We start from the raw sequence: 27,626 nt of genomic DNA, 5'->3' as shown, positions 1-27,626 counted from the left end.
ACAGTGAAGAGTAAAATCAATTTGAGACTAATTTATACCAGAAATACAGATTATGAAAATGAAATAAAATATATAAAAGCTATCAATAAGTGAAATAAAACTAGAGAAACTATATATATAAAATAATAATTTTGATTGCAACTATATATATATATTTCTTTTCCCCCCCCTTTTTTTAAAGACAAAATGCACAATAAGCAATAAAATAATAAGAATTTACAACATTAATACAATGACATATGTGGATTTAAGTTCACGTTCAGTGGCATCAGCAGTAAACTTTTGCATTGACATCTCTACATAATTATGTTGTCAATGTAAATGTTCACTGCTTTCTTACATTGTTGTGAAGCATCCTCAAAGAAAGAAATTAAGAAATACAGAAACTATGTCTGAATGGAAATTTACATCAACAGTAAAATAACAAGCTACTCTAAAATATACAGTTGTCTGGATATATATGTATATGTATTTTAAAATTACCTGCTGAAAACAACTACAGAAAAAGGGAAAAAAAACATTAAAATATCAGATGTGAGATTGCTGATGTGTTCATGAGGTTCTGTTGACTGTGCTGTACAGTGCAGCTGGATCTTCCCCAGTTTCCGGACCTCTGGTTCTGAGAGGGAAATAAAAGATGAATCAGGTGAATCTGAAGATTTTGTATTAAATTATTCAAACAGTCACAATAAAAATGTAACAGGCAAATATTAAACCTGTTGATACTGTTTTTGTATGAAGAGCTGCTCACCTCGGGGCAGTAGCAGCTCTGTTAAAGTTAACAGTAGCGTACTCGGTAACCTCTTGTTCCTCCATGTGTCTGTGTAGCTGATCTGATCTGATGTTGGAGTAGAGAGGATCTGCCTGGTTGCTGGAGAACTGCACGCTGGTGTACAGAAGGTTATCTTGCTCTGGCTGTGTCTGGAGGGTGATAGATATGAGGAAAGTATTGGTTTCTGTGAAGAAGGATTGTTAAGACACAACATGAAGAGCTTCACAGTCAGATGAGTTTTCTAGTGTCACTTTAAGATAGTGAGTGTGGAAGTGTGAAACCAGGATAGAATAGTATAACTCTCCCTCCTCACCCTCTCTCTGTTGTCTGGTCTCTCCTCAGCCTCAGACGATTGATTGGAGGCTCTCTTTTTCCTGGTGAGGAGAATTAATTAAAAACACAAATGACTGAATTTTGAACAATGATTCAGTGAAACAGAACTGCTTACCTCATCCATAGGAAGACAGAGAGGATTATGATAAGCAGGAAAACAGCAGCTGTTACTCCAGCAGCGATTGATTTTCCTGCTCCAGGGTCTATAAGAACACACTGACTGTTAATCAGGGTGTTACAGCATGTTTGGGTCCAATGTTTCAGTCAATATATGTATATTCTGTTCTCTTCATTTTAAACTGCAACAGCTTTTTTCAGTATTGTACATTATTTATGATTGCTTGACTTGTGATACTTGCATTCTCTTGTAACTTGTATAGTTTGATTGTTGCGTACTACAACATCAAGGCAAATTTCTTGTGTATGCAAATCTACTTGGCAATAATAATAATAATAATAATAATAATAATAATAATAATAATAATAATAATAATAATAATGATAAAAAGAAAACCCATCCAGGCCTGCAGCTCATGTGCGCATGCTGTACTATGACCTCGGTTTGTTTCCAGCTTTAAACAGCTGGACTACCTGGCAGCTCGCAGGCCTGCTGTCTGTAGTACAGCTCGACTGAAACTGTTGTTATAGGCTGACACAGAAATGGTTATAATATATTGGTCATCATTCATATACTGATATATAAGCTAACATCAACCAAAACCTCAGACTTGCAGATTTTATCATCTAGCTCCACTATGGAGTCTGAGAGGAGAACTGATGACATTAAGGGTCCCCAAAGCTTAAACATTTGGATTAAGACAGCTGTAACTAACTGTACTGATGATGGAGGTCCCACTTCTACAGAGCTTAACTTAATGTGGTGATGGTCCAGTACTGTAATTTACAGTCTCACTTTCATCTGTAACTAATGTGCAAAAACATGTTTAAATCAAATCACTGCAAAACAAATTCTTGTCCATGTTCCTTTGAATTAAAAACACTGGTGACAGTTTAAGCAACTGCAGTGAGCAAACTCTCCTCTCTTCCTGCAGCTACCTCAGCACTGCTGGTGGTGTGTGATGCATTGCTGAGAGAGCGTTGAACCATAAATGCCATTGGCCCAGTAGAGGGTGCTGTTGTAAACACATCATTCTCACAAGTTCATGTGTTTTCTTGTGAGACAATATTTATAACTCTCTAAAAAGATACAAATTACATAGAAAATCAGTCTTTAAGAGGAATCTCCAGCTTCTCCAACACCAGCTGGAGATTTAACTCCTCCGGTGTGTCCACAGTTTTTCCCAAAACCTTCTCTTGGTATCTGTGTCTGAATAGTCTTGGTCACATTTCAACTTCTTCCTCACAACAAAATAAGCAGCAGTTCAATATTTAGACTCATGGTCTCATAGAGTGAAGCAGTGCTGTGAATAAATCTCACCTTGGCTGTTTGTATACATGAGCACAGCTCTCTCTCCACTAGTTAAATATAAAAAGCCTGCATCATCTCAGTATAATCAGAGTTCACAAAATCATTTGAAATATAACATTGACAAGTAAATGTGTTGTCCTTTGCTCAGATATTATCAATATCAACCTTAACATGTTTCCTTGACTCTGATTCTGGGGCCATATCAGATGATGTGTGTAGCTGAAAGGAAAAACCTACCTTTAACAACAGTCAGATGTAAGGTGGAGTTATGACGTCCTCTTCTGTTCTGGGCTTCACAGGAATAATTCCCACTGTGTTCAGGTCTGACATCAGTGATGGTGAAGATCTGTCCTGATGCTTTTGGTGAGTCTTCATTCTCCTTGTACCAGGTGTAATTAGCTGCTGGGTTAGCATCACTGCTACAGGTCAGAGTCACTGAACTGCCCTCCTCTATCTCAGCAGAGGGACTCACTGACACAGAGGGAAGCTTCGGACCATCTGGAGGAGATATATCAATATGAATTAAATATTAATAGAGGAGGTTAGAGGAAGGGTTGCATTAGTTCAACATGCTGTATTGAAGCTGCTCAGCGGGAAGAGCTGAAGAAAGAAGACACGATCAGACAAATATTTCCATGTCTAAAAAAAAAGAAAAGGCTGCCAAGTCCAACAGCTGTATGTCGCTTCTCCAACAAAGTGTTTCACTCACATTTCACATCAATAAAGATGTATTCAGATGTCTTCTTCCCCAGCTGGTTCTCAGCTGTACAGTAATACTCTCCAGAGTCAGAGGACTGGATGGAGCTGAAGACAAGCTGTGGTTCTTTACTGAGAGGTTGAAGGTCTGGATTTACATTCTTCTTGTACCAAGTGTAATTAGCTGCTGGGTTAGCATCACTGCTACAGGTCAGAGTCACTGAACTGCCCTCAATGATTTCACCAGAGGGACTCACTGACACAGAGGGAAGCTTTGGAGCATCTGGAGGAGAAAACATAGTTGGTCAACAGTGGAATAACTGACACAATGTAAGAAGCAAATGTTTGACACAAAGTGAGGAGTGAAAGTTGATTCCCTCGTTGCTGCTCATATTAAAATCAACAGTCTGTTACCATGGATACATTTTGACATTGTGTTAGTTACATAGTTAGGTAAACTCACACACTGAAGGAGAGCGGTAATCCTCATGTCCTTTCAAAGCACAGGAGATGTTGTCACCAGGATTAAACTGCCCCGAATAAAGATAAGTTTCCTCCTTCATCATTTTCTGTCCCTTCTTGAACCAGACGTACGAAATACGACCTGCTGGACTGCAGCTGCTGAGACATTTCAGCTCTGCCTCCATATGAGACTGATGGACTGTTATTGTGATCACCTGCACCTGGAGAGCTGCATATGTGAGGAAGGACCCAAAATGTCATTTGTTACCATTAAAATACACAAACATACAGTCACAATAACCTTTGTAGTTCTGCTGGGTGAAATAATTTGTGATCATCAATCAAAAGTGTAAATGGAGGAAAGTACTCAATATAATCAAATCAGTTTTGATATGAAATCTCAACAATAACTATTCAAAACTTTCACTCATCATCAGTTTGTGTTCATCAGTACCTGTGACAGTCAGAGTTGTTCCAGGTAAACTACTCCTCCATTCAAAGCTTTGTGTTTTGAATATGAAGTGATACTGGGCTGAATCGCTCTCTCTCAGGTCAGAGATTCTCAGAGTGGAGCGTCCTCTCTCTGTTTTAAGGAGCTGAACACGACCTGCATACTGGGAGTCTTTACTAAGGCCCTCAGGCTGTGAGGGATTCTGCCACTGATGACTACGATCAGGACTGAACCAGAATGATGATGTGATATAATATTCATAACTGCTGTATGTGCAGGAAATGTCCACTGATGAGCCTCTGGAGGCACAGATGCTTCTGTCAGTGTAAATCACTCTGTTGCAGGATTGACCATAAACACCTGAAAGATGAAATTAATTTAAAACAACACTATTATTAAAGTACTATTGTACCTATTGTTATAATAATAATCCTACAAAAGGCTCAACAGGAAAATCTTGTTTTTCACATGTTTAATTCTGTTTCACATAAATCACAAAAACACATGTTCTCTCTTGTTTGTGGTGTCTATCCATGAAGATATCTATGGTTTCATTTTTCAGGTTTTGAGACGCCGTCACCTCAACACAATAAAGTTAAACAGAGTTTAGTTTGTGCATAAAAATCTTGTTTTAAAAAAACAGAAAACAGTTTTGGTTACTCTGAATAATCCACAGACCTATCTGTCAACAGCTTCCATTGGAACTACTTTCTACTCAAGAAGTATTAATAAATGTCCACAGCAAAGTCTGTAGATTATCCAAAGTAACAGAGACAATGTTTCTGGTTATACACATACATCTATAGTTTAAATATAAGTTTTCAAAGATTTAAGCAGTATAAACAATATTCCATTCACTTTCATTGTGTTGGGATGGCAGCAGACTTTTCCAGGATTGACATCTCAAAATTTAGGCACATGAAACTGTAACTATTTGCATGTTACAAAAGGAGCAAGTCAGAAAATGTGTTTTTAGTATGTTGAGTGAACTGACTCTTTAAATATAAACTCTTATTTTACATTTATTTTGCAGCCAACACAGTAAATAAGATATAAAAGTGCAACATGTCTAAAATCTCATGGAGCTGTGGTTTGATTTTGATCCACTTCTATACAATGTTTGAATAACATGCTGCCCCAGAAACATGAACATACAATGTATAGTACAATAGTTTAAAGGCTCCACTAGATGTGGTTATGTTAGTGGGAGACTGTGTTGTAAACTCACACACTGAAGGAGCAGGATGATGCTCAAATCCTTTTAATGCACAAGAAGAGCTGTCTGCAGGATAAAAGTACTCTTTATAAGTAGAAGATGTTTGATCCTGAATTTTCTGTCCATTCTTGTACCAGATGAAGGAAGAACGATCAGGTAGACAACTGCTGCTGTGACACTTCAGCTCTGCCCGGGTATAATACTGATGGAATATTGATCTAATCACCTGCACTTGTAGATTTGGCTCTGTGAGGAAAAAAATAGAAAAATCATTTGTACATCACAAAAAGTGAAAAAAAAGGCAGACAGTTAAAAAGACAATTCATATAAGTGACCAACTAAACTGGATCATTTAATACAAACCCAGAATAAATTAGTAGACAAAATGATGAAAACCATTCAATCAAAATTGATATTAAATTAAATTAATCTACATTAGTTCAGCCAGTCACCCCATTCATTTGTAATCAGCTTGTTTAAATGTACTGTGTCAGTGTTTGTGTTCATCAGTACCTGTGACAGTCAGAGTTGTTCCAGGTAAACTACTCCTCAATTCAAAGCTTTGTGTTTTGAATGTGAAGTGATACTGGGCTGAGTCTCTCTCTCTCAGGTCTGTGATTCTCAGAGTGCAGTCGTTCTTATCACAGTGATACTGCACACGACCTGCGTACTCTGAGTCTGTTCTCAGATCCACAGGTTCATTATTACTCAGTTTAGTAAACCAGAATGTTTCATCAACTGCAGTATCAACATTATTTATCCTGGATGGGTATCTGTAGGTGCAGTTTATGTCCACTGTTGATCCTTTTAAGGCACAGATGTGAATAGGAGTGTAAGTCACTCCCCAGCCATTCTGACCCTGTACCACTGTAACACAGAGCACATCAGAAACCACAATCACATTTATAACAAGTTAAGAATCAGTGAATAAGACAAAGTGGATCATGGCACCAATATGATTTTATCTGCAGTCTTTGTCATTCAAAGCTCCTCATCGTGGATCTATCTAACTAGAACTGAACTGGAATACAGTATTTTATCATCTGTTACTGCTGAGTGTTTCAGCTTTAGTCCATTCATTCTGAAGGTTTATACTGTTGTTTTCCTTGTTTATTGTTTAGAAGAAGGTAAAGATGAACACCTGAAGTGTGTCTCTTATACATCTTATATTCACCATTGACATCATTTTTCCTCATGTTCATTTTTCAACACTTTATAATTCCCGTCTTGAATAAAGAACAATGAATGTGAACACATTGCAAATAGACAAAACACAAATATATTAATGAAAATTGATAGTGACAACACGTGCAAATACTACAACAAAACACATTACATACAACGGAAGTGTTTCCAGAGGACACTTAAGAGTGATGAACACGTCAATAACTCAAAAGTGAAAAGTTGTTAAAACACAAATGTCTCCTCTTTCCTACCGTAGTAAGGTAGACAACGAGCTACAACATTATTTTGATTTTGATATTTTGACCAAAACGAGCCGTCCTCCGAGCTGGACTAATAACATTATTCTCTATGTACAGCTGGCTGTGACACGAGTGCGCAGGGACCGTCTAGAAAGTGGAACACCGAAGAGAAATACTTCAAACTATATTTAATAACCTCTAACTATTTTATCCGAACTAAGTGTCGTAATGTAACTGACAGGACACTATTGGACATTTATAGATTCGTCAAATGATGATAATCATATGATTTATAGGACCAGACCAAACGTGATGTCACGATGTTGCGATGTAAAAGTTAAAACTATTAAATATAGTGTGGAGTATTTCTTTTCGGTGTTGCACTTTCTAGACGGTCCCTGCGCACTCGTCTCACAGCCAGTTGCACATAGAGAACAATGTTATTAGTAGGAAAGAGGAGACATTTGTGTTTTAACAACTTGTATGTTCATCACCGTAGTTTATAGTTAAACTGCACTGAGACAGAGCATGGTACAGTCTGAAGGTTTGAAAAAGCTAAAGCTGATAACCTGAAGAGTGTGTCTTGTACATCTTATACCCCTGACCTAGGTAATGCACGAGTCACCGTTTTCAGTTAAGCTTGGGTGTCCAAGCTGTTTTATTTAAATTAACAGTACAAATAAATAGTTTCAGATGCTGTTTACAGTTAAACTGCACTGAGACAAAGCATGATACAGTCTGAAGGTGCAGTGAAAGAACAAGAATATATTGAAGGTGAACATTAATGTGGTTTTACTGAACAGGATGAGAAGAAGAAACTGAATCATCAGAGTCTGTGCTTGTGGTTAGTTTCCTGTCTGTTTGTTCTGTGGTCAAGTTGCTGCTCAGTAAAGTGTGAAAACCACAAACAGATGCAGGACATGACATCAGGGAAAGTTTTTAGTGGCTAACCTAAAATAAGTTTTCAGAGTACAGAGTGCAAAAGCTATCAGATCTAAAACATCATGATAAGATGAAATTCTCAGTTAATTGCTGTACCATCATAGAACTATGAATATATTCATATGCATGTATAAAAATATATGATTCTTACAATCTATGGAGGGAGGGAGGACAAACCATATCAGCCAGGCCCCACCCCCACCACTCATGACGCAGACACAGCTCAACATCTCATTAGTTATTATATTAGTTCAGCAGTGAATACTGATATATTTCAAGTCATTTTCCCTTCATTCAGAGGCCAATAGGTATAGTGAATGTTTGGCCAGTTAAAAAGTTATTCATCATTCTGCATCACAAATACATCAAACCTAGAAAAGTGCTGATCTGGGATATTTTTGGCTTTCTTAAAATGACTTCATGCTGCTCTGAATAAGTGTGCTAAATGTCCTACAATGTAAATATAGATATACAGTACCTGACACAGAGAGAAGGAAGACAACAAATCCACTGGCTGCTGCTGTTAAACTCATAGCTGCTCCTCTCATCTCTCTGTGAGGCTTCAGAGACAATAAAATATATCAAATAATGTACACAACATGTAATAGTCATATCAGTAAACTGTTCTACTTACAGCAGAGAAGGACGTTGTCCGTTAAGATGCTCGTCGTCTGTGATCTGTGAGCAGAAGTCAGATATCAGGATGTTAAATGAAGTTATTTCCTTCCTGATTGTTACTGTTATGAATATGTAGGAGGAGTCAAATGCCAGTATAGGTGTATGTGTCAACCAAGTTTTACAGTTTTCTGACTTAATATAATCTATGTTAGAGAGAATAAGAGACCAGTGTTCTGACCTGCTCACAATTTTAAGAGAGAGAATAGAAATAATGAGACTTTAAAAAAAAAAAATCATAATCTTTAACAGTGGACACATTTCATTGTCTAAAAATAAATATGACATATGTGACGGATGTGTGACATTTGGTTTGATGCATCGCCTCACTACAATCAGAATAAAACACCCAATTCTAACATTTTGTCAGCAAAATGAATCTAAAACTATCTGCAGGGCTAGACACCACAGGAGGTCAGTGATGAAATATGTTGATTTTTATTCAGATGAACTGAGCCTTTAAAGCAGACAGTGGAGGGAGACCTCAGTGATGAAGCCTGAATCTGCAACACTGAAGCTTCACCACTAGAGGGCCGTGAAATATCAGAGATACTGAATCACAACCCTGAGACAACATTGTACCATCCATCACTGATTGTTTATACACATTTAAATTTACTTTCAGTACTTTTCAGTTTTTATGATTGAGTTGCATCTTAATATGTTTACACTTGACATTAAATTCATTAATCATTACAGTTAGAGGTTCAGTTTCAGAAGTATTGATTGTTCACATTGGTGACCTTGTTGTACAGTAGTCTAAGGCATGTAGGCAAGCAGAGCCAAAGTGGGAAAAGGCAGTTCTCCAGGTCGACTATGGTATTATGAAGGAGTTAATATCTCATTACAACAACATGGTTAAGGAAGCAAGAAGGCAGTACTATTCACAACCCAATCAGACCCATCAACATAATCCAATACTTTTATTTAAGACAGTCGACCAACTAGTTAATCCACCACATCCTTGTGCTCCAGTTGAGAGCAATGCTGACTGTGAAAAACATTTATCCTATTTTACTAACAAAGTGGAAACCATCAGAACATCTATTTCCACCAGTGTCACTTCCTCTGATGCCCATCAACCACATCAAGGGACTTTTTAAGCAGTTTTACCCCATTACTTTACCTGAGCTTTTAGAGACAGTATCACATATGAGAGTGTCATCCAGCCCTCTTGATGTGATACCAACAAAGTTTTTATTGAAAGTAATGGAATCTGTTGGGCCCTGTTTACTCTCTGTTTTTAACAGTTCTCTGTCTAATGGTTGTGTACCTGATTATTTTAAGACTGCATGTGTTCATCCATTGATAAAAGACCCTGGTCTGGATCCCTCCCTCCCTCAAAACTATAGGCCGATCTCCAAATTACCTTTTATATCTAAATCTTAGAAAAAATGCTGTCAAAGCAACTTCTCTCTGTCCTGGAAAATAATAACATTTTTGAAAAGTGTCAACCAGGCTTTGGCAAGTATCACAGCACTGAGACTGCCCTACTTAAGGTTACCAATGATCTTTTAACGGCTGCCGATGAGGGCATGTGCTCAGTGCTGGTACTTCTGGACCTTAGTGCAGCATTTGACAGTATTGATCACGGCATACTGCTGGACAGACTAAGGCTTTGGGTGGGATTATCTGACACAGTTTTGATTTGGTTTGACTCTTACCTGTCTAATAGGAGATTCTGTGTCTCAGTTAACAATTATGTCCTGTGTCAAGTATGGTTGGCCTCAGGGGTCAGTTTCAGGACCAATTTTATTGTCATTATACTTGCTCCCTCTTGGACAGATCATGGAAAAGCATGGTGTTTCTTTTTATTTTTATGCCGATGATACACAGTTATACCTGCCTGTGAAACCCACTGAGCCTGGATCTCTTAGTTCTCTCATTGACCACCTTTAAGGGCCTGAATAATTGGATGGCAACAGAGTTCATTGTCATCATGTCACAGCATGTGAGAGAACAAATCCTGCCATCTGCTGGTTCCACTTTGAATAACATCAAAACTGTTGAAAAAAAATCTTGGTGTGTGGTTTGATGCCAATTTAAATTTTGAGCAGCACTATTTTGAGTGTGTGTGTCTGTGTCTATGATGAGTGTGTGTGTGTGTGTGTGTGTGTGTGTGTGTGTGTAAGTTTGATATCCATGTTTGAAACCTTCTGTGTGTGTATTTGTATCTGAACATAAACACACTTATATTTTCAATTTTTGAAACCTTCTTCTCTCTGTGTGTGTGTGTGTGTCTTTGTGTGTGTGTGTCTGTGGTGTGTCTGTGGTGAATGTGTGTGTGTGTGTGTGTGTGTGTGTGTGTGTGTGTGTGTGTGTGTCTGTGGTGAATGTGTGTGTGTGTGTTTAGTTTAATATCCACATTTGAAACCTTCTTCTGTGTTTATGTGTGTCTGTGTGTGTGTGTGTGTGTGTGTGGGTGTGTGTGTGTGTGTGAGAGAGAGAGAGAGAGAGAGAGAGAGAGAGAGAGTGTAAGTTCATTATCTGCACATACACGCATTTACATACCAAGGTTATTGTAGTTTGGACATTTTCATTAGTTTTTGTTTTAATTTATTTTTTCAATTTGTGTTTTTATTTCAGTTTAGTTTTAGTTAGTTTAACAAGTGATTAAGTCGTTTTAGTTCATTTTTTATATAGTTTTAGTTTTTATTTAGTTTTAGTTTGAGTTTTTCAGGTATTAGGAGGAAAGCCTTGAGTAGTAGAAGCTGTAAAGGATGAAATAATGCTGACACTGAGGTAAGGTTTGCTGTGTTTCTTTTTTTTTTCCCAATTTCTTTATTGAGTTTTTGCAGACAGTACAGAACAATACATCAGTTTCACGTTGTGTTAGAGCGTCTGCATTAGAGTGAAGTACAAAAAAAGAACAAGACAAAAAGAGAACCCCAACATGAATCCCACTATCCCTCCCAACAACCCATGTCAGATGTAATCACAGTAAACGACTCAATTATTACACAAATAAATTTAGTACAGATAAGACAAAAAAAAAAAAAAAAAAGGGGTAAAGTATCAAATGTATCAAAGAAGAAATATCAAATGTAAGTATATATACAAATATAAATAAATATCAAAGGAGAATAGAAGAAAATAAATAAATAAAAATAAAAAAATGAAAAAAAAGGGGGGGGGGGGGGGGGGTACTCTCTCTTTCCAACAGTTAAGAAGCGTCCTCGGCATCATCAGGAGTAACATTAAGACTGTTACTAATATAATCCAGCAGTGGGTCCCAAGTTTTATGGAATGCTGTCAGAGACCCCTTCTGTGAAAACCTTAACTTCTCTAACTTTAGACATTGTAAAATCTCCCGTATCCAACTGTTATGAGTCGGTGGGGAAACATGCTTCCATTTAAGTAGAATGGCACGCCTGGCTAGCAAGGTGGTAAAGGCCATGACACGCTGTGTAGAAACAGGGAGATTTTTAGGCAGAGGAAGACCAAAAAGAGCAGTCAGGGGATTTGGTTCTAAATTTGTGTTGAGGGCCTGTTTGAGAGTTTGGAATATATTGGACCAAAAGTTGGTCAACCTCGGGCACGACCAGAACATGTGCACATGGTCGGCTGGGGACTGTTTACAGCGGTTACAGGCATCACTGTGACTTGGATATATCTTTGCCAATTTAGCGTTAGTGAAATGGGCTCTGTGAAGCACCTTCCACTGTAATAGACCGTGCCTGGCGCAAATCGACGAAGAATGGATTAGTTTTAAAATGTCTCTCCACTGGACATCAGTAATGTCTACCCCCAAATCCTTTTCCCATACGTTTTTAGGGGATATAGTGGGGGCTGGGCTCAGAAGTGCAATCTTATTATAAATGACAGATATCAGTCGCTTTTGTTGCAGGTCGAGAGACAGCAGTTGGTCTATTTCAGCTTCAGGGGGGCGGTTTGGGAAATGTGGGAACTGCTTTTGGATAAAGTGTCTCATTTGAAGATACCGAAAAAAATGGCTATTAGGCAGGTTGTATCTATCTGACATAGATGCAAAAGACGTGAAAACACCTTCTTCATACAGGTCCTTAAGTGTTCCGAGGCCCTTATCCGACCATATGCGGAATGTAGGGTCAGAGCGGGAAGGGAGAAATGCATAATTATTCAAAACCGGGGAAAGAATTGAAGCCCTATGGAAACCGTGCTGCTTTCTGAACTGGATCCAAATTTTAATTGTATTGGTGACGACCTGATTAGGTGAGACATTATGGGCACTTATGGGGAGCTGTGAACATATCGTAGAATGTAGAGAGCAAGAAGAAGATGAGATCTCAGTGTGAGCCCAGGGTGGACAGGTGTCTGCACCTTCACCATGGAGCCAATATATAAGTTTATTAATGTTGCAGGCCCAAAAATAGTGGCGAAAATTTGGCAATGCTAACCCACCTTCAGGTTTGGGAAGTTGAAGAATGTTTTTCTTAATACGGGCTGGTTTATTATGCCAAATAAAAGTATTAAATTGTTGGTTGAGATTAACAAAAAAGGATTTATTAAGACAAATTGGAATGTGTTGAAAAAGATACAAAAATTTCGGAAGAACTACCATCTTAATGAGATTAACTCGGCCTGCAAGAGACAGGGGGAGGGCAGCCCATCTGGACAAGTCCGACTTGCATTTATCTAATAAGGGCTGAAAATTTTTCTGAAAGAGTTCCCTGAAGGAGCTGGTAATAAACACCCCCAGATACTTGAATCCCTCTTCAGCTATTTTGAAAGGAAATACGGATTGTGGGAGAGATCTCGCCAAATTATTAACAAAAAATAGCTCGCTTTTCTGAATGTTTAATTTATACCCTGATAGGTGCCCAAACTGATCCAGAGTTGACAAAATTGGGGGGAGGGAGGATGTGGGGTTTGAAATAAATAAGAGAAGGTCATCAGCATATAAAGAGAGTTTGTGAACTAGACCGAAACGCGAAATGCCTTCAAACTCATTCTGGTTTCTAAGCCAGATGGCTAGTGGCTCGATGGCTATATTGAACAACAAGGGTGAAAGCGGGCATCCCTGCCGGGTCCCACGTTTGAGAGGGAAGTATGCTGAATGGACGCCGTTAGTATTTACAGAAGCCGAGGGGATGGCATACAGAAGTTTAACCCAAGAAATAAAATTAGAATCAAAGCCAAATTTCTCTAAAATAAAAAATAGAAATCCCCACTCCACCCGGTCAAAAGCTTTCTCTGCATCAAGCGCCACTACAATTTCAGGAGTGTTTGACGCGGGTGAGTATATAATGTTCAATAGCCTTCTGGTGTTAAAGAATGGATGTCTCCCCAATGTGAAGCCTGTCTGGTCTAAGGAGATTATTGATGACATCACACTTTGGAGGCGGAGGGCGAGAACCTTAGCCAGAATCTTATAATCTATGTTTAAAAGTGAGACAGGTCTATAGCTACCACAGGAGGTAGGATCTCTATCTTTCTTCAGAAGCAGTGAAATAGATGCCTCATACAGGGTCGCTGGCAGTCTGCCTTCAGTAAAGGAATCATTGAACATTCTCACCAGGATGGGGGCTAGTAACATCGAGTACGCCTTAAAGAACTCGACTGTAAAACCGTCGGGACCGGGAGATTTCCTGTTTTGCATAGAATTGATTGCTTCGTGCACCTCCAACAAAGAGATGGGTCTGCCCAATTCTCTGGCGATATTTACTTCAATTTGAGGATATGTTAACCGGTCTAAAGGATTGGGGGTCGCTGCAGTAATTGGGTTGCATTCAGAAGTATACAGTGTGGTATAGAAATCAGAAAAACACTTATTGATAACTGCTGGATCAGAAGCGAGGCTACCATCAGGTTGCTTAATTTGAGAAATCAATCTAGAAGCGCTAGCTGCGCGGGCCTGCTGTGCCAATAATCTTCCAGCCTTATCTCCCTGCTCAAAAAAGTTTTGTTTCGATTGTCGCAGCTGTCTCTCCACTACGCGTGTCATTAACAGGTCATGTTCCGAATGTAGCAGTAACCGTTTCTTATAGAGGGTGGGGGATGGGGAGGTGGAGTAGGTTCCATCAAGCTGTAAAAGTTCCTCTGCAATTTCCACCAGCCTAGCCTGCTCAGCCCTTCTCATTTGGGAAATATAAGATATCACCTGTCCACGAATAGTAGCTTTAAGCGCTTCCCACAGAATGTTACTGCTGACATCAGGGGTGTCATTAAACTCTATGTAAGAACGAATTTGAGTCGCAACAAAATCTTTGAATGTATTATCTGACAACAAGTGCGAGCTGAACCTCCATCGTGAGCGTGGAGTTGTATCTCGTGGAAAACTAATGTCAACTGTGGTGGGAGCATGGTCGGAGATGGTTATTGGGTGATACTCACATGCATTCGCGGCGTCTAGGAGATTATTATCAAGCAGGAAGAAATCTATTCGGGAGAACGTGTGGTGTACATGGGAAAAAAAAGAAAAAGCTCTACCATGGGGGTTTTTAAACCTCCAAGGATCAGAGATTCCCAACTGCGATACATACGTTTTTACTACATTCGCTGATTTGGATAGTGTGGTTTGTGTAGGGGAAGATCTGTCGAGAGTCACATCCTGCACGAGATTAAAGTCCCCACCCATAATAATGCGGTGACTATCAGCGTTTGGAATTTTTGCAAAGAGCCTCGTAAAAAATTGGTCATCGTCCCAGGTTGGCGCATAAACTGAAACTAAGACCACAGGTATATTCTGAAGCGTGCCCGAAACTATGACATAGCGGCCGTCAGTGTCTAGAATTACATTTGTTGGCTCGAACAAGACCCTTTTATGAATAATAATGGCTGCCCCTCTAACTTTATCTGTAAATTTTGAATGGAATAAGTGGCTCATCCACGCCCTCTTAATACGTGGGGTGTCAGATGTTTTGAGATGTGTCTCTTGCAAAAATATCACGTCCCCTTTAAGGTGTTGTAACTGTGTCAGGATCTTACCAATTTTAATCGCATTGTTCATGCCCTTAGTATTCCAGGAAATCAGACGAACTCCGTTATCTGTCTTCACAGCATTAGCCATAGAGCCGACAGTAACAAGTTAGATTGACACTGCATGACCTGTATTCTGTACTGTAATGAAGGGAGAGAGAATGGGGAGGCGTTGAAAAGGAGAGAAAAAAAAGGAGAGAGAGAAAAAAAAAGGGGGGGGGGGGGGGGGGGGGAACAAAAAATAAAGACAAAACAGTGATAACATTTGTGACCACCTGAGGGCTACACCCACAATAAGGAACAACATCTGAGCTCTCCAGCTCACAGCTAACAACTAAACTAAGCTTCCGGGGTCTCCTTCCCTTGCATTAACAATAATTGACCCCACATAAGTCACAGAGAAAAACATTAATAAACATATCAAGTGCTATGTTCCAGACAAGGTATATAAACTTTTTTTTTTTTTTTGCGGAGAAATGAGCCAAAGTATAAAATATTACTGCATAGGACTTGCACATCTATGGCTCCATACAACGTTTAAAAACTCTAGAACATCCTGTGAGAATAATAATAACATCCAGGACCAGGAGGTAGAGCTTGTTAAACTTTGCAAACACATGTGTAAATTAAAAAAAAAAAAAAAAAAAAACTTGGCACGAGAACGGGTTGAAGATAATCTAAATTCTTAAAGTAGCCTGGTGTAAACGAGAAGAAAGAAACGTGAAAAAGAGGAAAAATATTTGCGAATATCGGATCTCAAATCAATGTGCAGGTAATGTAATAAAATGTCCAGCCGGTGATTATTGTTTAAACCTCTGCACAGTCAAAACACCAGCAGTCCGTCGGGACCGTGGTCTGTAACTACTAATGATGCAGTCTGAGAATTAACTCCAGGCCCGTCCGGGGCTGGTGAAGACAGTTATATAGTTGGCATCATATTAACTCACGGTTATCCAGTAAGCATAACAGTGGTTCATCATGGTGGGCTTACTGTAGTCGCTCATCGTCGTCAGGTCTCCTCCGTGCGGACGGATGTTATGAAGCCTCTAGCCTCGGAGACCGAAGAAAACCTCTTCCTCTCCCCATCTTTCATCACGATGACAAGCCTGGCAGGGAATAGCAATGCAGGTTTGAAGCCCATGTTGTAGAGCTCCGACATCACCTCCCTGTACTTCTGGCGTTGTTCCACAACCTCCGGCGCGTAGTCCTCGTAAATGGAGATGGGGGAGCCTCTGTACTGCAGCTTGCCTCTCCTGGTTCGGGCTTCACGTATGATCCTCTCCTTCACCTGGTACCTGTGCAGCCTGATAATGACGGGCCGTGCTCTCTGCCCCGGCTTCGGTTTCTCGGATAGCGTACGATGAGCTCGGTCACATTCCGGCGGTGAGTCCAGGACGCCTTCGCCAAAAACTTCCATGAGCAGGTCTGCAAAGAAGGCGGTGGGTCGCGGTCCCTCCACTGACTCAGGTACGCCGACCACTCTGATATTGTTCCGCCGGCTCCGGGACTCCAGGTCGCTGACTTTAGCTAACAGCTTAGCATTGCTCTCCGTCAGCATAGCACAGGATGCCTCCACTGTCAACAGGCGCTCGTCTTGTAGAGTAGCATTTACCTCAAGAGAGACTATCTTCTGAGCGTGGTCAGACACTGTGGTGTGGACGTGGTCCAGCTTTGTTTCGAGTGTTGAAATGGAGGCTTTGAAATCAGCGGAGAGGGCTTGGCGGTGTTCTTCCAAAAGGTTAGCAATGGCTGCCATGCTAAACTCATCACTTGCCTCGTGTGCGGGACTGACCTTAGCACCCTGCTCTTTTACGTTGTGTCTGGTCGCGTACGTCGACATATTTCGGGGATATGTCCGTCAAAAGAGATGAATATTACCCTTTGTTGTGACTTTCGGGGTCTTGAAACGTTAAATTGACAATAGTTGCGGGAGCGAGACTCGACACGCGTCTACTCCATCGCAGCCAAACCGCTTGCTGTGTTTCTGACTCTGAGTTTATGTTAGCGGTCTCCTGCTTCTCTGTGAGAGCTTCCAAGGTGGACTTTTACATTAGTGGGATTTTTCCCTTTTAGCTGTATCCCACAAATGTTCCTATCACTCTTCATCAACACACTTTTACTTGTATCTACTACGGGGTTGGAGTATAAATATTCCCTTATTGGGCTGTGTATTGTTTTCTGCCTGGAGCTTCCTCTGCTGCCACCTGCTGGCACTAACCCGTTATCACAAGAAGTCTGTGGTGAATGTGTGTGTGTGTGTGTGTGTCAGTCTCATTTATTTTCAATGAACAACTACTAACACCGGTGTTTCAGGGAGTGGAAGAAGAGAAAGATAAACACTGATTGATGACTGACTACTGATGGTAATTTTACCGTGTTTTAAACAGTTATTGTGGTAAACACACACAGAGGTACTTCTGTAGGGATCCTTTCCATGTTGTGAGCCAATATAATGACATTTATGAGCCTGTCACTGGAGAAAACAAACGCTTTATTCAGACATAGCATGCCCGCCTCGTTTAATTGCACTCAGAGCCATCGGACCTTATGGTGACAACATGGCGCCTATTGTTGAGTTGTCTCTACTTACTGGAAGTTTTTCCACGCGGGACTTTTGTGTGGCTTCGTCTGCATCATGTTCCCTCCAGTCAGCTAGCAGACTAACTTACTACCGAGTCAAAGTATCTGAGGGCAGCAGTAAAAACTCACTCCGTGTCATATTTACTTCAACACAAGGTGGAGGTGGTTTACAGAAGCTTACAGCTCCTCCTAGTGGCTGAAAGGGAGAATTGCTCTCCAGCAGCTGTAAATGAACCCTTCTTACTAGACTACACAGCTCAACTCTTGATTTAAGTTTCCCAATAATAAAAATCGACCACAGCACAAAGATCGAAGTTAGACCCTGAAAATGATTATTCTGTTATTCAGTTTTAATGACACATCCCTAATATCCACTTGATATGACTAACTCAGACTGCTGAAGCTGAATATAAGCTTCACATCAACTTTTAAATGACACACTGTGGATGTTGTCCTCCATCACTTCCACTGAAAGCACATTTGAAGGATATCTTTTAATCTACTGGGATCTCAATGAAACTTTCAATCAAACTTTATTTGTGTAGCACATTTCATACAGGTTGGTGCAATTCAAAGTGCTTCACAGATGACTGACAAGCCGATAATAAGGCAGAACAAATGTAGACAGTGAAGAAAATCAATTTGGGACTAATTTATACCAGAAATACAGATTATGAAAATGAAAAAGCAATCATAGTAAGTGAAATAAAACTAGATTAAATATTGTTTTAAAGACAAAATGTATTATAAGCATAAAATAATAAAAATGTACAACATTAATACAATAAAATAAGTGGATTTAAATTTACATCAAAGATATCAACACTTACTTGGCAACAGCAGTAAACTTTTGCATCAACATCATGTCAATGCAAATATTTACTTCTTACAATGTTGTGAAGCATCCTCAAAGAAATTAAGAAATACAGAAAGTATGTCTCAATGGAAATTTACATTAACAGTTAAACAGCTAAACTGTCAATTTAAATTACTCTAAAATATTCATTTGTCTCTATGATGCATTCTTGGATACGTTCACCCTGAGTTATATGTATGTGTATTTTAAAATGACCTGCAGATTAAAAAAAACATTACAATATCAGATATGAGATTGCTGATGTGTTCATAAGGTTTTGTTGACTGTGCTGTACAGTGCAGATGGATCTTCCCCAGTTTCCTGACCTCTGGTTCTGAGAGGGAAATAAAAGATGAATCAGGTGAATCTGAAGATTTTGTATTAAATTATACAAACAGTCATAATAAAGATGTAACAGGCAAAACATAAAACAGTTGCTACTGTGTTCCTGTTTGAAGAGCTGCTCACCTCGGGGCAGTACCAGCTCTGTTAAAGTTAACAGCAGCGTACTCGATAACCTCTTGTTCCTCCATGTGTCTGTGGAGCTGAGCTGATCTGATGTTGGAGTAGAGAGGATCTGCCTGGTTGTTGGTGAAGAGCACGCTGGTGTACAGAAGGTTATCTTGCATCTCTGGCTGTGTCTGGAGGGTGATAGAAATGAGGAAAGTATTGGTTTCTGTGAAGAAGGATTGTTAAGAAACAACATGACGAGCTTCACAGTCAGATGAGTTTTCTAGTGTCACTTTAAGATAGTGAGTGTGGAAGTGTGAAACCAGGATAGAATAGTATAACTCTCCCTCCTCACCCTCTCTCTGTCGTCTGGTCTCTCCTCAGCCTCAGACGATTGATTGGAGGCGCTCTTTTTCCTGGTGAGGAGAATTAATTAAAGACACAAAGGAGTGAATTTTGAACAATGATTCAGTGAAACAGAACTGCTTACCTCATCCATAGGAAGACAGAGAGGATTATGATAGGCAGGAGAACAGCAGCTGTTACTCCAACAGCGATTGTTATTGCTGTTCCTGGATCTATAAGAAAACACTGACAGTTAATCAGGGTGTTACAGCATGTTTGGGTCCAATGTTTCAGTCAATATATGTATATTCTGTTCTCTTCATTTTAAACTGCAACAGCTCTTTGACTTGTGGTACTCGATAGTTTGATTGTTGCGTACCACAACATCAAGGCAAATTTCTTGGCAATAATAATAATAATAATAATAATAATAATAATAATAATAATAATAATAATGATAGACAGAAAACCCATCCAGGCCTGCAGCTCATGTGCGCATGATGTATTATGACCTCGGTTTGTTTCCAGCTTTAAACAGCTGGACTACCTGGCAGCTCGCAGGCCTGCTGTCTGTAGTACAGCTCGACTGAAACTGTTGTTATAGGCTGACACAGACATGGTTATAATATATTGGTCATCATTCATATACTGATTTATAAGCTAACATCAACCAAAACCTCAGAGTTGCAGATTTCATCATCTAGCTCCACTATGGAGTCTGAAAGGAGAACTGATGACATTAAGTTTCCCCAAAGCTTAAACATTTGGATTAAGACAGCTGTAACTAACTGTACTGATGATGGAGGTCACACTTCTACAGAGCTTAACTAAATGTGGTGATGGTCCAGTACTGTGATTTACAGTCTCACTTTCATCCGTTACTAATGTGCAAAAACATGTTTAAATCAAATCACTGCAAAACAAATTTTTGTCCATGTTCGTTTGAATTAAAAACACTGGTGACAGTTTAAGCAACTGCAGTGAGCAAACTCTCCTCTCTTCCTGCAGCTTCCTCAGCACAGCTGGTGGTGTGTGATGCATCGCTGAGAGAGCGTTGAACCATAAATGCCATTGGCCCAGTAGAGGGTGCTGTTGTTAACACAACATTCTCACAAGTTAATTTGTTTTCTTGTTAGACAAGAATTTCAGTGAAATCTCAAACTTCTTCAACACCAGCTGGATATTTAACTTCTCCAGTGTGTCCAGAGTATGTCCCAAAACCTTTAATTAGTATGTTGTGTCTGAATAGTCTTGGTCACATCTCAATTTCCTCCTCTAAATGAAAAGATGCAGCCGCTCAATATTTGGAGGTTAATTAAATTCCCCCTGCATCACATCACATGGTGTGTAATGAGTCTGAGTGCAGTGTGTGTGTAGCTGAATGTAAAAACTTACCTGTCACAACAATCAGATGTAAGGTGGAGTTATGACTTCCTATCTTGTTCTGGGCTTCACAGTAATAATTCCCACTGTGTTCAGGTCTGACATCAGTGATGGTGAAGATCTGTCCTGATGCTTTAGGTGAGTCTTCATTCTTCTTGTACCAGGTGTAATTAGCTGCTGGGTTAGCATCACTGCTACAGGTCAGATTCACTGAACGTCCCTCAATGATTTCACCAGAGGGACTCACTGACACAGAGGGAAGCTTTGGAGCATCTGGAGGAGAAAACATAGTTGGTCAACAGTGGAATAACTGACACAATGTAAGAAGTAAATGTTTGACACAAAGTGAGGAGTGAAAGTTGATTCCCTCGTTGCTGCTCATATTAAAACCAACTGTTTGTTACCTTGGATACATTTTGACATTGTGTTAGTGACATAGTTAGGTAAACTCACAGACTGAAGGAGAGCGGTAATCCTCATGTCCTTTCAAAGCACAGGAGATGTTGTCACCAGGATTAAACTGCCCTGAATAAAGATAAGTTTCCTCATTCATCATTTTCTCTCCGTTATTGAACCAGACGTACGAAATACGACCTGCTGGACTGCAGCTGCTGAGACATTTCAGCTCTGCCTCCATATGAGACTGATGGACTGTTATTGGGATCACCTGCACCTGGAGAGCTGCATATGTGAGGAAGGACCCAAAATGTCATTTGTTACCGATAAAATACACAAACATACAGTCACAATAACCTTTGTAGTTCTGCTGGGTGAAATAATTTGTGATCATCCAATCAAAAGTGTAAATGGGAGAAAGTACTCAATATAATCAAATTCATTTTATGTGAAAATCTTCAACAATAAATATTCACGACTTTCACTCATCATCAGATTGTGTTCATCAGTACCTGTGACAGTCAGAGTTGTTCCAGGTAAACTACTCCTCCATTCAAAGCTTTGTGTTTTGAATGTGAAGTGATACTGGGCTGAATCGCTCTCTCTCAGGTCAGAGATTCTCAGAGTGGAGCGTCCTCTCTCTGTTTTAAGGAGCTGAACACGACCTGCATACTGGGAGTCTTTACTATGGTCCTCAGGCTGTGAGGGATTCTGCCACTGATGACTACGATCAGGACTGAACCAGAATGATGAGGTGATAGATTCATAACTGCTGTATGTGCAGGAAATATCCACTGATGAGCCTCTGGAGGCACAGATGCTTCTGTCAGTGTAAACCACTCTGTTGCAGGATTGACCATGGACACCTGAAAGATACAATGAAATGAAAACAACACTATTATTAAAGTACTATTGTACTTATTGTTATATTTATAATCCTATACAAAGCTCAACAGGAAATCTTGTTTTTCACATGATTAATTCTGTTTCACCCAAATCACAAAAACACATTTTCTCTCTTGTTTGTGGTGTCTATCCATGAAGATATCTGTGGTTTCATTTTTCAGGTTTTGAGACGCCGTCACCTCAACACAATAAAGTTAAACAGAGTTTAGTTTGTATGTGTGTGTGTGTGTGTGTGTGTGTGTGTGTGTGTGTGTGTGTGTGTGTGTGTGTGTGTGTGTGTGTTTGTGTGTGTGTGTGTGTGTGTGTGTGAAAACAGTTTTGGTTACTCTGAATAATCCACAGACCTATCTGTCAACAGTTTCCATTGGAACTACTTTCTACTTAGTATTAAAAAATGTCCACAGCAAAGTCTGTAGATTATCCAAAGTAACAGAGACAATGTTTCTGGTTAGACACATACATCTATAGTTTAAATATAAGTTTTCAAAGCTTAAAGCAGTATAAACAATATTCCATTCACTTTCATTGTGTTGGGATGGCAGCAGACTTTTCCAGGATTAACATCTCAAAATTCAGGCACATAGAACTGTAACTATTTGCATGTTAAAAAAGGAGCAAGTTAGAAAATGTGTTTTTAGTCATTTGAGTGAACTGACTCTTTAAATGTAAACTCTTATTTTACATTTATTTTGCAGTCAACACAGTAAATAAGATAGAAAAGTGCAACATGTCTAAAATCTCATGGAGCTGTGGTTTGATTTTGATCCACTTCTATACAATGTTTGAATAACCTGCTGCCCCAGAAACATGAACATACAATGTATAGTACAATAGTTTAAAGGCTCCACTAGATGTGGTTATGTTAGTGGGAGACTGTGTTGTAAACTCACACACTGAAGGAGCAGGATGATGCTCAAATTCTTGTACAGCACAGGAATAGCTGTCTGCAGGATAGAAGAACTCTTTAAAAGTAGAAGATGTTTCATCCTGAATTTTCTGTCCATTCTTGTACCAGATGAAGGAAGAACGATCAGGTAGAAGACAGCTGCTGTGACACTTCAGCTCTGCCCAGGTATAAGACCGATAGACTGTTGATCTAATCGCCTGCACTTGTAGATTTGGCTCTGTGAGGAAAAAAAGAGAAAAAATAATTTGTACATCACAGAAAATGAACACAAAGACAGACAGTTGAAATGACAATTCATATAAGTTACCAACTAAACTGGATCATTTAATAAAAAAAAAAAACTATAATAAATTAGTACACAAAATGTTGAAAACTATTTAATTGAAACTGATATTAAATTAAAATTAATTACATTAGTTCAGCCAGTAGCCTCATTAATTTCTAATCGGCTTATTTAAATGTACTGTGTCAGTGTTTGTGTTCATCAGTACCTGTGAGAGTCAGAGTTGTTCCAGGTAAACTACTCCTCCATTCAAAGCTTTGTGTTTTGAATGTGAAGTGATACTGGGCTGAATCGCTGTCTCTCAGGTCAGAGATTCTCAGAGTGGAGCGTCCTATCTCTGTTTTAAGGAGCTGAATACGACCTGCATACTGGGAGTCTTTACTAAGGTCCTCAGGCTGTGAGGGATTCTGCCACTGATGACTACGATCAGGACTGAACCAGAATGATGATGTGATAGATTCATAACTGCTGTATGTGCAGGAAATATCCACTGATGAGCCTCTGAAGGCACAGATGCTTCTGTCAGTGTAAATCACTCTGTTGCAGGATTGACTACGGACACCTGAAAGACAAAAATAATTTAAAACAACACTTTTATTAAAGAACTATTTCACCTATTGTTATAATAATAATCTTATAAAAGGCTCAACAGGAAATTTTGTTTTTCACATGTTTAATTCTGGTTCACCAAAATCAAAATCACATGTTCTCTCTTGTTTGTGGTGTCTATCCATGAAGATATCTGTGGTTTCATTTTTCAGGTTTTGAGACGCTGTCACCTCAACACAATAAAGTTAAACAGAGTTTAGTTTCTACATAAAAATCATGTTTGAAAAACAGAAAACAGTTTTGGTTACTCTGAATAATCCACAGACCTATCTGTCAACAGTTTCCATTGGAACTACTTTCTACTCAAGAAGTATTAAAAAAATGTCCACAGCAAAGTTTGTAGATTATCCAAAGTAACAGAGACAATGTTTCTGGTTATACACATAGATCTATAGTTTAAATATAAGTTTTCAAAGTTTTAAGCAGTATAAACAATGTTCCATTCACTATCATTGTGTTGGGATGGCAGCAGACTTTTACAGGATTAACATATCAAAATCTGAACAAATGAAACTGTAACTATTTGCAGGTTAAAAAAGGAGCAAATCAGAAAATGTGTTTTTAGTATTTTGAGTGAACTGACTCTTTAAAGGCTCCACTAGATGTGGTTATGTTAGTGGGAGACTGTGTTGTAAACTCACACACTGAATGAGCAGGATGATGCTCAAATCCTTTTAATGCACAGGAAGAGCTGTCTGCTGGAGAAAAGTTCCCTTCATAAGTAGAAGATGTTTCATCCTGAATTTTCTGTCCATTCTTGTACCAGATGAAGGAAGAACGATCAGGTAGACGACAGCTGCTTTGACACTTCAGCTCAGCTGAGGAAGGATTGATTGTTGATGGGATCACCTTCACCTGGAGATCTGGATCTTTGAAGAAAGAAAATAAATGTAATTTATGTTCGTACACACAAACATTCACAGTAACATTTCATGATATTAATAATTTGAAATGTAATTATATCTTCAAATGAAAATGTTACCTGTGACAGTCAAAGTGACTCCAGGTGAACCCCAATATCTCCCTCCTCGTATATTTGTTATGAACCTGAACTTGTACTCAGCTGAGTCTCTCTCTCTCAGATCTGTGATTCTCAGAGTGCAGTCGTTCTTATCACAGTGATACTGCACACGACCTGCGTACTCTGAGTCTGTTCTCAGATCCACAGCATCATTATTACTCCATTCAGTAAACCAGAATGTTTCATCAACTGCAGTATCAACATTATCTATCCTGGATGGGTATCTGTAGGTGCAGTTCATGTCCACTGTTGATCCTTTTATGGCACAGATGTGAGTAGGAGTGTAAGTCACTCCCCAGCCATTCTGACCCTGTACCACTGTAACACAGAGCACATCAGAAACCACAATCACATGTATAACAAGTTAAGAATCAGTGAATAAGACAAAGTGGATCATGGCACCAATATGATTTTATCTTCAGTCGTTGTCATTCAAAGCTCCTCATCGTGCATCAATCTAACTAGAACTGAACTGGAATACAGTATTTTATCATTTGATTATCATATTTTATCATTTGTTACTGCTTAGTGTTTCTGCTTTAGTCCATTCATTCTGAAAGTTTATACTGTTGTTTTCCTTGTTTGTTGTTTAGAAGAAGCTCAAACTGAACACATGAAGTGTGTCTCTTATACATCTTATATTCACCATTGACATCTTAGTTCCCGTCTTGAATAAAGAACAATGAATGTGAACACAAAATAAAAACATATTAATGAAGATTGATGGAAAAAATATCTTCATCAGTTTGACAAAATACTACAACACAACACATTACATACAACTGAAGTGTTTCCAGAGGACATTTAAGAGTGATGAACATGTCAATAACTCGAAAGTGAAAACTTGTTAAAACACAAATAACAATGATCTCTATGTACAGCTGGCTGTGAGACGAGTGCGCAGGGACCGTCTAGAAAGTGCAACACCGAAGACACATGGACATAGAGAACAATGTTATTAGTCCAGCTCGATGGAAATAATGTTGTAGCTCGTTGTCTTCCTTACTACGGTAGGAAAGAGGAGACATTTGTGTTTTAACAACTTTTTCACTAAGAAGTTATTGACGTGTTCGTCACTCTTAAGTGTCTTCTGGAAACACTTCCTTTGTAGTATATTATTTGTGTTGTGGTATTTAAATGCTGAGCATATCTTGTAAATCAATGATGTTTTCTTGATTTCTTTTGTTTTGTCTGTTTGCATGTATTATTTTAAGGTGTAACTGGTTCGCCCTTGTCGGCCACCGTAGTTTGCAGTTAAGCTGCACTGAGACAGAGCATGGTACAGTCTGAAGGTGCAGTGAAGGAACAAGAATATATTGAAGCTGTGAACATTAATGTCGTTTTACTGAACAGGATGAGAAGTAGACACTGAATCATTAGAGTCTGTACTTGTCTTGTGTATTTTCTGTTAGTCTGTCTGTTAGTTTTTTGGTCAAGTTGCTTAAGTGTGAAAACCACAAAGAAATGCAGAACATGACGTATTGGAAACGCAGCTAGAATGAAATAGGTGTCAACATGTTTTCACAGAAAGGGGAAACTGTCATAGTTGTAACAGCTAAAACAGTTGTCCAGCTCTACAGTACAGAGTGCAGAAATCACCAAACATTAAAAACATCATGATAAGATGAAATTCTCAGTGCATTGCTGTACCATCATAGAACTATGAATATATTCATATGCATGAATAAAAATATATGATTCTTACAATCTATGGAGGGAGGGAGGACAAACCATATCAGCCAGGCCCCACCCCCACCACTCATGACACAGACACAGCTGAACATCTTATTACAGTGTTTTTACCATTTTGCCTTCATTCAAACATAGAAAAGTGCTGATCTGGGATATTTTTACTTTCTTAAAATGACTTCATGCTGCTCTGAATAAGTGTGCTAAATGTCCTACAATGTAAACGTGTATATATACAGTACCTGACACAGAGAGAAGGAAGACAACAAATCCACTCGCTGCTGCTGTTAAACTCATAGCTGCTCCTCTCATCTCTCTGTGAGGCTTCAGAGACAATAAAATACATCAAATAATGTACACAACATGTAATAGTCATATCAGTGAACTGTTGTACTTACAGCAGAGAAGGACGTTGTCTGTTAAGATGCTCGTCATCTGTGATCTGTGAGCAGAAGTTAGATATCAGGACGCTAAATGAAGTAATTTCCTTCCTCTTTCTTGTTGTTATGAATATGCATGAGTTAAAGTTAAAAACACATTTTCCTGTTTTCCAAAGACTTAATATAATCTATGTTAGAGAGAATAAGATACCAGTGTTCTGACCTGTTAGTACAGAGAGAATAGAAATAATAAAATTTTTATTATCTTAATCTTTAAGCATGGGAACAGTTCAGTGTCTGAAAATAAATTGATGTATGTGACAGTTGGTTTGATGCATCTCTTCTCACTTTTATTGCATGTCGAGACACTGAATACACCAACATGAGAACAATGATGAAGTTTAACTGAACAGAACAAAAGGCTGAATATTGAGGGCACAGATAAGAAATATTCTCTTAGTTCTGTCAGATAAAACTAAACTTTACTGAGATGTTCTTTATTTAAATAGAAAAACATTAAAAGT

At 39.0% G+C, this 27,626-nt stretch overlaps 1 protein-coding gene and 2 long non-coding RNA genes across 3 annotated transcripts; all 3 read right to left on the bottom strand.

Annotated features, from left to right (window-relative positions):
* Positions 1-552: 552 nt before the first annotated feature.
* LOC133986997 (B-cell receptor CD22-like) lies at positions 553-22,009 on the bottom strand. Its single transcript, XM_062426356.1, has 7 exons — positions 21,820-22,009; positions 21,365-21,592; positions 20,924-21,184; positions 19,674-19,761; positions 19,539-19,599; positions 752-921; positions 553-619 (listed from the first exon to the last, which is right to left on the bottom strand). Exons 2-7 carry the CDS (start codon positions 21,546-21,548, stop codon positions 553-555), a joined length of 831 nt encoding a protein of 276 aa, XP_062282340.1. The 5' UTR covers positions 21,549-21,592; positions 21,820-22,009.
* Positions 4,419-5,952, bottom strand: LOC133985707 (uncharacterized). The gene is made up of 3 exons (XR_009925482.1): positions 5,873-5,952; positions 5,372-5,605; positions 4,419-4,503 (listed from the first exon to the last, which is right to left on the bottom strand). It is a non-coding gene; the product is annotated as an uncharacterized LOC133985707 (long non-coding RNA).
* LOC134001182 (uncharacterized) lies at positions 17,939-19,301 on the bottom strand. Its single transcript, XR_009927464.1, has 3 exons — positions 19,202-19,301; positions 18,398-19,067; positions 17,939-17,961 (listed from the first exon to the last, which is right to left on the bottom strand). It is a non-coding gene; the product is annotated as an uncharacterized LOC134001182 (long non-coding RNA).
* Positions 22,010-27,626: the final 5,617 nt, after the last annotated feature.

Source organism: Scomber scombrus, chromosome 2 (genome assembly GCF_963691925.1).
Source record: "Scomber scombrus chromosome 2, fScoSco1.1, whole genome shotgun sequence".
Classification (NCBI taxonomy): Eukaryota; Metazoa; Chordata; class Actinopteri; order Scombriformes; family Scombridae; genus Scomber; species Scomber scombrus.
Note: the sequence above shows the minus strand (reverse complement) of the source record. Positions and strands in the feature narration are given on the sequence as shown.

Coding starts and splice junctions, on each gene's coding strand:
- LOC133986997 (XM_062426356.1), bottom strand. CDS start 21,548: ATGGAGGCAGAGCTGAAATGTCTCAGCAGCTGCAGTCCAGCAGGTCGT. Junction 19,762..20,923: donor ACATCTGATTGTTGTGACAG/GTAAGTTTTTAC, acceptor GTTTTCTTATAG/ATCCAGGAACAGCAATAACA. Junction 19,600..19,673: donor TCTGTCTTCCTATGGATGAG/GTAAGCAGTTCT, acceptor TCTCCTCACCAG/GAAAAAGAGCGCCTCCAATC.